Source organism: Panulirus ornatus, chromosome 55 (assembly GCF_036320965.1).
Source record: "Panulirus ornatus isolate Po-2019 chromosome 55, ASM3632096v1, whole genome shotgun sequence".
Classification (NCBI taxonomy): domain Eukaryota; kingdom Metazoa; phylum Arthropoda; class Malacostraca; order Decapoda; family Palinuridae; genus Panulirus; species Panulirus ornatus.
The window spans coordinates 13,817,849-13,831,550 of record NC_092278.1 but is presented as its reverse complement, the minus strand read 5'-3'; the positions used below and the strand labels follow the sequence as shown (position 1 = coordinate 13,831,550).

General features: G+C 40.6%; 1 protein-coding gene across 1 annotated transcript in view; it reads left to right on the top strand.

Annotated features, from left to right (window-relative positions):
* The window catches only part of LOC139765462 (RNA-binding protein NOB1), a 249,024-nt gene that overhangs the window by 15,832 nt on the left and 219,490 nt on the right, over positions 1-13,702 (top strand). The window contains exons 2-3 of the mRNA XM_071692836.1: positions 4,026-4,158; positions 5,093-5,307. Of these exons, the coding sequence (XP_071548937.1) occupies positions 4,026-4,158; positions 5,093-5,307 (348 nt within the window). The remainder of the gene's footprint in view (positions 1-4,025; positions 4,159-5,092; positions 5,308-13,702) is intronic.

Here is a 13,702-nt window from a genome sequence, read left to right as displayed (position 1 = left end):
CCTGATTCAATCCACTGACAGCACGTCAACCCTGGTATGCCACATCGATCCAATTCACTCTATTCCTTGCCCTCCTTTGACCCTCCTGCATGTTCAGGCCCCGATCACACAAAATCTTTTTCACTCCATCTTTCCACCTCCAATTTGGTCTCCCACTTCTCCTCGTCCCTCCACCTCCGACACATATATCCTCTTGGTCAATCTTTCCTCACTCATTCTCTTCATGTGCCCAAACCATTTCAAAAAACCCTCTTCTGCTCTCTCAACCATGCTCTTTTTATTTCCACACATCTCTCTTACCCTTACATTACTTACTCGATCAAACCACCTCACACCACACATTGTCCTCAAACATCTCATTTCCAGCACATCCATCCTCTTGCGCACAACTCTATATCCATAGCCCACGCCTCGCAACCATACAACATTATTAGAACCACTATTCCTTCAAACATACGCATTTTTGCTTTCCGAGATAATGTTCTCGACTTCCACACATTCTTCAAGGCCCCCAGGATTTTCGCCCCCTCCCCCACCCTATGATCCACTTCCGCTTCCATGGTTCCATCCGCTGCCAGATCCACTCCCAGATATCTAAAACACTTTACTTCCTCCAGTTTTTCTCCATTCAAACTTACCTCCCAATTGGCTTGACCCTCAACCCTACTGTACCTAATTACCTTGCTCTTATTCACATTTACTCTTAACTTTCTTCTTTCACACACTTTACCAGACTCAGTCACCAGCTTCTGCAGTTTCTCACATGAATCAGCCACCAGCGCTGTATCATCAGCGAACAACAACTGACTCACTTCCCAAGCTCTCTCATCCCCAACAGACTTCATACTTGCCCCTCTTTCCAAAACTCTTGCATTCACCTCCCTAACAACCCCATCCATAAACAAATTAAACAACCATGGAGACATCACACACCCCTGCCGCAAACCTACATTCACTGAGAACCAATCACTTTCCTCTCTTCCTACACGTACACATGCCTTACATCCTCGATAAAAACTTTTCACTGCTTCTAACAACTTGCCTCCCACACCATATATTCTTAATACCTTCCCCAGAGCATCTCTATCAACTCTATCATATGCCTTCTCCAGATCCATAAATGCTACATACAAATCCATTTGCTTTTCTAAGTATTTCTCACATACATTCTTCAGAGCAAAAACCTGATCCACACATCCTTTACCACTTCTGAAACCACACTGCTCTTCCCCAGTCTGATGCTCTGTACATGCCTTCACCCTCTCAATCAATACCCTCCCATATAATTTACCAGGAATACTCAACAAACTTATACCTCTGTAATTTGAGCACTCACTCTTATCCCCTTTGCCTTTATACAATGGCACTATGCACGCATTCCGCCAATCCTCAGGAACCTCACCATGAGTCATACATACATTAAATAACCTTACCAACCAGTCAATAATACAGTCACCCCCTTTTTTAATAAATTCCACTGCAATACCATCCAAACCTGCTGCCTTGCCGGCTTTCATCTTCCGCAAAACTTTTACTACCTCTTCTCTGTTTAGCAAATCATTTTCCCTAACCCTCTCACTTTGCACACCCCCTCGACCAAAACACCCTATATCTGCCACTCTATCATCAAACACATTCAACAAACCTTCAAAATACTCACTCCATCTCCTTCTCACATCACCACTACTTGTTATCATCTCCCCATTTGCGCCCTTCACTGAAGTTCCCATTTGCTCCCTTGTCTTACGCACTTTATTTACCTCCTTCCAGAACATCTTTTTATTTTCCCTAAATTTTAATGATACTCTCTCACCCCAACTCTCATTTGCCCTCTTTTCACCTCTTGCACCTTTGCACCTTTATTATTATTATTATTATTATTATTATTATTATTATTATTATTAGTATTGTTGACTGGTTGGTAAGGTTATTTAATGTATGTATGACTCATGGTGAGGTGCCTGAGGATTGGCGGAATGCGTGCATAGTGCCATTGTACAAAGGCAAAGGGGATAAGAGTGAGTGCTCAAATTACAGAGGTATAAGTTTGTTGAGTATTCCTGGTAAATTATATGGGAGGGTATTGATTAAGACGCTTCACATGCTTCACATGCTCTGGTTCAATCCATTGACAGCATGTCGACCCCAGTATACCACATCGATCCAATTCACTCTATTCCTTGCCCGCCTTTCACCCTCCTGCATTTTCAGGCCCCGATCACTCAAAATCTTTTTCACTCCATCCTTCCACCTCCAATTGGGTCTTCCACTTCTCCTCGTTCCCTCCACCTCCGACACATATATCCTCTTTGTCAATGTTTCCTCGCTCATTCTCTCCGTGTGACCAAACCATTTAAAACACCCTCTTCTGGTCTCTCAACCACACTCTTTTTATTACCACACATCTCTCTTACCCTTTCATTACTTACTCGATCAAACCACCTCACACCGCATATTGTCCTCAAACATCTCATTTCCAACACATCCACCCTCCTGTGCACAACTCTATCTATAGCCCACGCCTCGCATCCATATAACATTGTTGGAACGACTATTTCTTCAAACACCCATTTTTGCTTTCAGAGATAATGTTCTCACCTTCCTCACATTTTTTAATGCTCCCAGAACTTTCTCCCCCTACCCTACCCTGTTACTCACTTCTGCTTCCTTGGTTCCATCCGCTGCCAAATCCACTCCCAGACATTCAAAACACTTCACTTCCTGCAGTTTTTCTCCATTCAAACTTACCTTCCAATTGACTTGCCCCTCAACCCTACTGTACCTAATAACCTTGCTCATATTTACATTTACTCTCAGCTTTCTTCTTTCACACACTTTACCAAACTTGGTCACCAGCTTCTGCAGTTTCTCACCCGAATCAACCACCAGTGCTGTATCATCAGCAAACAACAACTGACTCACTTCCCAAACCCTCTCATTCACAACACACTGCATACTTGCCCCTCTCTCCAAAACTCTTGCATTCACCTCCCTAACTACCCCATCCATAAACAAATTAAACAACCATGGAGACATCACACACCCCTGCTTTAAAGCGACATTCGCTGAGAACCAATCACTCTCCTCTCTTCCTACTTGTACATTTGCCTTACATCTTTGATAATAACTTTTCACTGCTTCTAGCAACTTGCTTCCCACATCATATACTCTTGATACCCTCCACAGAGCACCTCTGTCAACTCTATCATATGCCTTCTCCAAATCCACAAATACTACACATAAATCCACTTGCTCCTATAAGTACTTCTCACATACATTCTTAAAAGCAAACACCTGATTCACACATCCTCTACCACTTCTGAAACCACACTTCTCTTCTCCAATCTGATGCTCTGTATATACCTTCACTCTCAATCAATACACTCCCATATAATTTCCCAGGAATACTCAATAAACTTGTACCTTTGTAATTTCAACACTCACCCTTATCCCCTTTGCCTTTGTACAAATGGCACTATGCATGCATTCCGCCAATCCTCTGGCACCTCACCATGAACCATACATACATTAAATATCCTCACCAACCAGTCAATAACACAATCACCCCCTTTTATTTGATAAATTCCACTGCAGTACCATCCAAACTTGCTGCCGTGCTGGTTTCATCTTTCGCAAAGCTTTTACTACCTCTTCTCTGTTTACCAAATCATTCTCCCTAACCCTCTCACTTTGCACACCACCTTGACCAAAACACCCATTATCTGCCACTCTTATCTTCTAAGAGTGGCACTATCTTAACTGTATTTTTTTTTTTTTTTTATCTAGTAAAGACAGATGTAAATGGATAATATATTTCTTAACTGGACTAATGTATTTGTGTGTTGTAAGAACTAGGCAGCTATTTTGTTCTGATTTACAGTTACACCATAGGCCAGAAATAATTTTGTGCCATGCACTTATGAAAGCAATCCACATTAGATACTCTGGGTATCTTTGAGATGGCTCTTTACTTAATTATTGCAGTTTTTATTAAATGAATACCAAAGTCAGCTCTTGTTATTCAGGAATATGGAGAGAAAATGTACAGTCTACAAGAAGTTATTGAGGAGATTCGTGATAAACAAACAAGAGAGCGGTTAGAAGCCATGCCTGTACCAATTACTATGAGAGATCCCCAGCCACATTCAATTAGGTTTGGTAAGTCAAATTGGTACGATTACTTTTGAACTTGTTGATGATATCTTTTAAGTCCATTGAGTTCTTGGTTATCTGATTCCTTTTGAAGTTGTTGATGATATCTTTAAGCACACTAAACTCTTGATTATCTGATTCTTTTTGAAGTTGTTGATAATATCTTTAAGCTCACTAAGCTCTGGATCATGTGTATTTAAATAATATGCAGTAAAGAGTGATCTTTTAAAGTATGTAAATTTTTCTTTTTCAACAAATCATGTTCTAAACAGATGGAAGGATTTTATTGGCCTACAGTAATTAGGTTCTACAATAATAGGAGACAAGAAGGGGCCTGTATACTTGTAAGACATATTGTTTCTAAGAACTTTGCTGTATGGTATGAATTACAGAGGGCTAACTTAACACATGTTAAATGCCAGCATTCACAATGGCAGGTTTCCAAAAGAATGAAATGTATCCTTTTCTTGTAAAACTTGATGATGCATTAGTAGTGCTTAGGAGGTACCATTTATGGTATGGTTGCTATTATTGTTTGAAAATACATCGATAAGAAGTGTCTTAGACTAAGTAATACTCTTTAAGTACGTTTTCACACTCACAGAGTGGCATCATACTGGTTGAGAAAAATCAGTGTAATCTAGGGTATTTGATTTCATTAAGAGCTGGGTTGTCAGTAAATAACTGATCACTGATGTAATGATAGATTAGAACTATATTTTGATTGTGTGATGAATGAATATCAAAGATTAAAGAGTAGGAGTGATTACTGTATTAGCTACAATATTTTATTTGTGCATGACTAGAGAAGAGACATCCTAATGTGAGCAATATATAACTGAAGGCTTAAAGAAGCATCACATACTCCATTTTCATGAAATATACCCTTCTGTAATTGAGAGAGCAAGTAAGTAAAAGATTATTTTGTTTTATTTTACAGTTAATGAATTTTCAAAGAAAACTGGGGATTATGCCAGCTTATCTCTAGCAGATGTTAAATTATTAGCTCTCACATATGAACTTGAAGTTGAAACCCGAGGAGGATCGGAGCATCTGCAATCAGAGCCTCGTAAGATCATTACAGAGGGACCTGCTTTAAAGGCCAGTAAAAGTGGCACACCAGACTTGGAGGGCTTTTACAAACCCAGCACAAAGGTAATTTCTAAATATAGTATGATAGAGCATACTTTAGTCTGCAAGAACTTTCAGACCTACTTGTGCTGAGCATGAAAGATAAAGGAAAAGTAAGAATGATTGACAAGTTACCATTCTTTAATGATTTGGTTTTTCTTGAATTCAGTTAGAAAAGGGAGGTGTACCAATTCCTTTCACACTTTAGACTGCATAGTCAGTTTGACTCAGGATTAAGATTGTAGATTAAGGTTTTTTTTCTTTTCCTACTCTAAGCATTTTATCACCCTACTTGAATGTATAGATTTCCTAATTGACAATTTTTTCTTATACTAATAAGAACTCACCTGAATAGTAGATTAGATGGTCTGTACATCCTTGGAAATGTTTGTGAGAGATGAAGGAAATATTTCCCCCCAAATCTCATCTGTTCCAACTGTCCACTTTTTCACACCATCACATTATTGTCAGTCTTTACATTCATACTTTTGACACTGCTAGTCTGCTGATACTGTTTTATCATTTTTCTTTTTCTTAATTCTTTTGCTTTCTCTTTTTATAGTACTTTGTATATGTTGTACCCTTGTTTATACTTCATTTCATGCTCATATTCACTATGGTATAATTTTGACCATACCAAATCTGAAGATTTTTCTATATGTTTCATGAGTAGCTCTGTGGAAATTTTGGGTAAATTAGATTTTTTCGAGCATTTGATGCAAAGCAGTCTTCCTTAAATGTAGTAAAAGTGTTGTATGTTTTAGATGGATGAATATTAGGCCAAGCCAAATTTATATACTTAATTTTATGAGACATGTCAAATTCATAAAGAAGAAACATAGATATTATTTTATTATTATTACTGGTGAGTCTAATTACTTGAAAGTCAGTAGTTAATTTGAATGGCTTACTGAAATTGGGAAGATCTCATCTCATAACATCCAGATAAAATGATGGGTCTTAGTGAGACTGTATCATGCTCAGATTTGACTGGTGTCCTGTATGGATCACTTGAGTTGTATGTTTCTCTCACACTTGAAAAGATATGGTATGTCTTTATAAAATAGAAATAATATAGGGTTGATAGAGATGATTTGTGGAAGGTCTTAAGAATATATGGAGTGGGAGGTAAGCTGCTAGAAGCAGAGAAGTTTTACTCAAGGGTGTAAGGCATGTGTACGAGTAGGAAGAGAGGCAATTGATTGGTTCCTAGAGAAGGTTGGTCTGCGACAGGGGTTTTGTTTGATATCCCCATGCTTGTTTAATTTGTTTATGGATGGAGTGGTTAGGAAGGTAAATGCAAGAGTTTTGGAGAGAGAGGCAAGTATGCAGTCTGTAGGGATGAGAGGGCCTGGGAAGTGAGTCAGTTGTTGTTTGTTGATACAGCACTGGTGGCTGATTGGAGTGAGAAACTGCAGAAGTTGGTGACTGAGTTTGGAAAAGTGTGTGAAAGGAGAAAGTTGAGATTACATTGGGTTCATCAGGGTTTAGGGACAAGTTCATTGGGAAGTTTAAATGAAGAAACATAGGAAGTAGCGAAGCGATTTTGATATCTTGGACTGGACTTTGCAGTGAATGGAACCATGGAAGTGGAAGTGAGTCATAGGGTGGGGGAGGGGGCGAAGGTTCTGGGAGTGATGGAGAATGTTTGGAAAGGGAGAACGTTATCTCGGAGAGCAGAAGTGGGTATGTCTGAATGAATAGTAGTAACAACAATATTATATGGTTGCGAGGCATAGGCTATAGATAGAGTTGTTCAGAGGAAGTGGATGTATTGGAAATGAAATGTTTGAGGACAACTTGTGGTGTGAGGTGTTTTGATCGAGCAAGTAATAAAAGGGTAAGAGAATTGTGCTGTAATTAAAAGAGTTTCGTTGAGAGAACAGAAGATGGTGTGTTGAAATGGTGTCGACATGCTGTCATTGGACTGAACCAGGGCATGTGAAATGTCTGGATGAACCATGGAAAGGGGTGTGAGGCTTGGATGTGGATAGGGAGCTGTGGTTTCAGTGCATTACACATGACAACTAGAGACTGATTGTGAACGAATGTGGCTATTATTGTCTGTTTTCCTGGCATTACCTCCCTGATGGAGGGGGTGCCAATGCTATTTCCGATGGGGCAGGGTGGTGCTGGGAATGGATGAAGGTAAGCAAGTCTGATTATGTACATATGTGTATATTTATATGTCTGTGTATGTCTATGTGCATATATCGATAAGTGTATGTATGTATATGTGCATGTATATATTATTTTTTTTTTCATTGTACTTAATCGCTGTCTCCCTCATCAGCAGGGTATTACAAGGAAACAGACGAGGAATGGCCCATCCCACCCACATACACATGTATTTACATAAATGCCCATACACGCACATATACATACATACACATTTCACCGTACATGCACATATACAGACACAGACATATAGATATATACATATATACATATTCATACTTGCTGCCTTCATCCGTTCCCATTGCCACCCCGCCACACATGAAATGGCATCCCCCTTTCCCCTCCCTCCAGCGAGGTAGCTCCAGGAAAGGACATAAAAAGGCCACATTCATTCACACTCAGTCTCTAACTGTCATGTGTAATGCACCAAAACCACAGCTCCCTTTCCACATCCAGGCCCAACAGACCTTTCCATGGTTTACCCCAGACACTTCACATACTCTGGTTCAATCCATTGACAGCATTTTGACCCTGGTACACCACATCATTCCAATTCACTCCATTCCATGCACGCCTTTCACCCTCCTGTATGTTCAGGCTCCAGTTGCTCAAAATCTTTATCTCTTCATCCCTCCACCTCCAATTTAGTCTCTTGCTTCTCCCTGTTCCCTCCACTTCTGACACATATATCCTCTTTGTCAATCTTTCCTCACTCATTCTCTCCATGTGTCTGAACCATTTTGACACATTCTCTTCTGCTCTCTCAACCATACTCATTTTATAAACAAACATTTCTCACTCTTTCATTTCTTAATCAGACCACCTCAAACTATTTATTGTCCTCAAACATTTCATTTTCAACACATCCACCCTCCTCTGCACAACTCTTATCTGTAGCCCATGCCTTGCAACCATATAACATTGTTGGAACCACCATTCCTTCAAACATACCCATTTTTGCCTTCTAAGATAATGTTTTTACCTTCCACTCATCCTTCAGTGCTCCCAGAACCTTCGCCTCCTCCCCCACCCTGTGATTCACTTCCGCTTCCGTGGTTCCATTCCCTGTTAAGTCCACTCCCAGATATTTAAAACACTTCATTTCCTCCAGTTTTTCTCCATTCAAACTTACCTCCCAGTTAACTTTTCCCACAACCCTGCAGAACCTAATAACTTTGCTCTTATTCACATTTACTTTCAACTTTCTTCTTTCACCAGTTTCTGCAGTTTCTCACCCGAATCAGCCACTAGCACTGTATCATCAGTGAGCAAGGACGACCCACTTCCCAAGCTCTCTCATCCACAACAGACTGCATACTTGCCCCTCTATCCAAAATTCTTGCATTCACCTCCCTAATCACCCCATCCATAAACAGATTAAACAACCATGGAAACATCATGCACCCCTACCGTAAACTTGACATTCACTGAGAACCAGTCACTTTCCTTTCTTCCTACTTGTACACATGCCTTACATCCTAAGTAAAAACTTTTCACTGCTTCTAGCAACTTACCTCCCACACCATATACTCTTAAAACTTTCCACAAAGCATTTCGATCAATCCTATCATATGCCTTCTTCAAATTGATAAATGCCACGTACAAATCTGTTTTTCCAAGTACTTCTCACATACATTCATCAAAGCAAGCACCTGATCCACACATCCTCTACCACTTCTGAAACCACATTGCTCCTCCCCAATCTGATGCTCTGTACATGCCTTCACCCTCTCATATAATTTCCCAGGAACACTCAACAAATTTATACCTCTGTAATTTGAACGCTCACCTTTATCCCCTTTGCCTTTGTACAATGGCACTATGTATGCATTCTGCCAATCCTCAGGCACTTCACTATGATCCATACATACATTGAATATCCTTACCAACCAATCAACAAGACAGTCACCCCTTTTTTTAATGAATTGCACTGCAGTACTGTCCAAACCCTCCGCCTTGCTGGCTTTCATCTTCCATAAAGCTTTCACTACCTTTTCTTTGTTTACCAAACCAGTCTCCCTGACCCACTCACTTTGCACACCACCTCGACCAAGACACCCTATATCTGCCACTGTATCGTCAAACACATTTAACAAACCTTCAAAATACTCATTCCATCTCCTTTTCATTTCATCACTGTTTGTTATTACCTCCCTATTTGCCCCCCTTTACTGGTGTTTCCATTTCTATTGTCTTACACACTTTATTAACCTCCTTCTAAAACATTTTTTTTCTCACTAAAATTTAATGATAATCTCTCACCTCAACTTTCATTTGCCCTCTTTATATATAAGTGTGTGTGTGTTTATGAGTGGATGGTCTTGAAAAGAAAAGTCATGAGAGGCAAGTTTTTTGGGAGCAGTTGAGTGAGTGTGTCAGCAGCTTTGGTGCACAAGACTGGGTATTAGTGATGGCTGATTTAAGTTTGAAAGTGAGTAATGTGGCAGGTGAGGGTATGAGTGGTGTACATGCAGAATTCCGTGTTGTAAATTGAAATGGTGAAGAGCTTGTGAATTTGTCTGCTGAAAAAAAAATGATGATTGGGGATACCTGGTTTAAAAGAGAGAGATACTTAAGTATACATGTGTGAGTTAGAGAGATGGTCAAAGGGCATTAATATATTACATGTTAATTGATAGGCATGTTCAGGAGAGACTTTTGGATGTTAATTCGCTGAGAGGGCCAGCTGGTGGGATGTCAGATCACTGTCTTGTGGGGGTGAAGGTGAAGATTTGTAGGTGTTTTCAAAAAAGAAGAGAAAATGTTGTGGAGAAGAGAGTGGTGAGATTTGTAGATGTTTTCAAGAAAGAAAAGAAAATGTGGAGAAGAGAGTGGTGAGAGTAAGTGAACTTGGAAGGAGATTTATGTGAGGAAGTATCAGGAGAGATTGAGTGTAGAATGGCACAAGGTGAGAGCAAATGACATGAGGGGAGTAGGTGAGGAATAGGATGTATTTAGGGATTACTTGTGCAAAAGATGCATGTGGCATGAGAAAGGTGGGAGGTGAGCAAGTTAGAAAGGTCAGTAATTGGTGGGATGAAGAAGTAAAGTTGGTAGTGAAAGAGAAAAGAAAGGCATTTGGATGATACTTTCAAGGAAGGAGTGCAAATGACTGGGAGATGTATAAAAGAAAGCGCAGGAAGTCAAGAGGAAGGTGCAAGGATTGAAAGAGGGCAAATAAGAGTTGGAGTGAGAGTATCGTCAAACTATATGAAAAGAAGTTTTAGATTGAGGTAAATAATTTGCATAAGACAGGAGAACAAATGGAAACATCAGTGAAGGGGGCAAGGAGGGAAGTGATAACAGGTGTTGATGAAGTGAGAAGGAGATGGGGTGAGTATTTTGAAGGTTTTCTGAATGTGTTTGATGATAGAATGGCAGATGTAGGGTGCTTTGGTTAGGGTGGTGTGCGAACTGAGAGGGTCAGGGAGAATGGTTGGTTGAGAGAGAAAAGGGGGTGAAAGCTTTGCATAAGATGAAATCCGGTAAAGTGGCAGGTTTCATTGGTATTGCAGTTGAATTTATTAAGAAAGGGGGTGACTGTGTTGTTGATTGGTTGGTAAGGATATTCAGTGTATATATATATCATGTTGAAGTGCTTGAGGATTGGCGGAATGCATGCATAGTGCCATTGTATAGAGGAATAAATTTGTTGAGTATTCCTGGGAAATTATATGGGAGGGTATTGATTGAGGGTGAAGGCATGTACAGAGCATCAGACTGGGGAGGAGCAGTGTGGTTTCAGAAGTGGTAGAGGATATGTGGATCAGGTGTTTGCTTTGAAGAATGTGTTTGAGAGATACTAGAAAAACAGATGGATTTGTATGTAGCATTTATGGATCTGGAGAAGAAATATGATAGGGTTGATGGAGATGCTTTTTGGAAGATCTTAAGAGTATGTGGTGTAGGCCATAAGCTGCTGGAAGCAGTGAAAAGTATTTATCATGCATGTAAGGTATGTGTACGAATAGGAAAAGAGGAGAGTGTTTGGTTCCTAGTGAAGGTTGGTTTGTTGCAGGGGCGTGTGATATCCCCATGGTTGTTTAATTTGTTTATGGATGGGGTGGTTAGGGAGGTAAGTACAAGAGTTTTGGAGAGAGGGGGTTAAAGTATCTGTGAAGTAAGTCAGTTGTTGTTCACTGATGATATAGCATAGGTGGCTGATTCAAGTGAGGAACTACAGAAATTGGTGACTGAGTTTGGAAAAGTGTGTGAAAGGAGAAAGTTGAGAGTAAATGTGAATAAGAGCAAAGTTATTAGGTTCAGTAGGGTTGAGGGACAAGTTAATTGGGAGGTAAGTTTGAATGGAGAAAAATTGGAGGAAGTGAAGTGTTTTAGATATCTGGGAGTGAACTTAGCGGCAGATGAAACTATGGAAGCTGAAGTGAGTCACAGGGTGGGGGAGGGGGCAAAGGTTCTGGGAGTGATGAAAAATGTGTGGAAGGCGAGAACATTATCTCAGAGAGCAAAAATGGGTATGTTTGAAGGTATAGTAGTTCCAACAATGTTATGTGGTTACGAGGCATGGGCTATATATAGGGTTGTATGGAGGAGGGTGGATGTGTTGGAAGTGAAATGTGTGAGGACAATATGGGGTGTGAGGTGGTTTGATTGATTAAGTAATGTAAGGGTAAGAGAGATATGTGGAAATCAAAAGAGTATGGTTGAGAGAGCAGAAGAGGTTGTTGCATTGAAATTTTTTTTTTTTTTTTTTTTTTTTTTTTTTTTTATACTTTGTCGCTGTCTCCCGCGTCTGCGAGGTAGCGCAAGGAAACAGACGAAAGAAATGGCCCAACCCCCCCCCCCCATACACATGTACATACACATGTCCACACACGTGTATACATACCTACACAGCTTTCCATGGTCCACCCCAGACGCCTCACATGCCCTGATTCACTCCACTGACAGCACGTCAACCCCTGTATACCACATCGCTCCAATTCACTCTATTCCTTGCCCTCCTTACACCCTCCTGCATGTTCAGGCCCCGATCACACAAAATCTTTTTCACTCCATCTTTCCACCTCCAATTTGGTCTCCCTCTTCTCCTCGTTCCCTCCACCTCCGACACATATATCCTCTTGGTCAATCTTTCCTCACTCATTCTCTCCATGTGCCCAAACCATTTCAAAACACCCTCTTCTGCTCTCTCAACCACGCTCTTTTTATTTCCACACATCTCTCTTACCCTTACGTTACTTACTCGATCAAACCACCTCACACCACACATTGTCCTCAAACATCTCATTTCCAGCACATCCATCCTCCTGCGCACAACTCTATCCATAGCCCACGCCTCGCAACCATACAACATTGTTGGAACCACTATTCCTTCAAACATACCCATTTTTGCTTTCCGAGATAATGTTCTCGACTTCCACACATTTTTCAAGGCTCCCAAAATTTTCGCCCCCTCCCCCACCCTATGATCCACTTCCGCTTCCATGGTTCCATCCGCTGACAGATCCACTCCCAGATATCTAAAACACTTCACTTCCTCCAGTTTTTCTCCATTCAAACTTACCTCCCAATTGACTTGACCCTCACCCCTACTGTACCTAATAACCTTGCTCTTATTCACATTTACTCTTAACTTTCTTCTTCCACACACTTTACCAAACTCAGTCACCAGCTTCTGCAGTTTCTCACATGAATCAGCCACCAGCGCTGTATCATCAGCGAACAACAACTGACTCACTTCCCAGGCTCTCTCATCCCCAACAGACTTCATACTTGCCCCTCTTTCCAGGACTCTTGCATTCACCTCCCTAACAACCCCATCCATAAACAGATTAAACAACCATGGAGACATCACACACCCCTGCCGCAAACCTACATTCACTGAGAACCAATCACTTTCCTCTCTTCCTACACGTACACATGCCTTACATCCTCGATAAAAACTTTTCACTGCTTCTAACAACTTGCCTCCCACACCATATATTCTTAATACCTTCCACAGAGCATCTCTATCAACTCTATCATATGCCTTCTCCAGATCCATAAATGCTACATACAAATCCATTTGCTTTTCTAAGTATTTCTCACATACATTCTTCAAAGCAAACACCTGATCCACACATCCTCTACCACTTCTGAAACCGCACTGCTCTTCCCCAATCTGATGCTCTGTACATGCCTTCACCCTCTCAATCAATACCCTCCCATATAATTTACCAGGAATACTCAACAAACTTATACCTCTGTAATTTGAGCACTCACTCTTATCCCCTTTGCC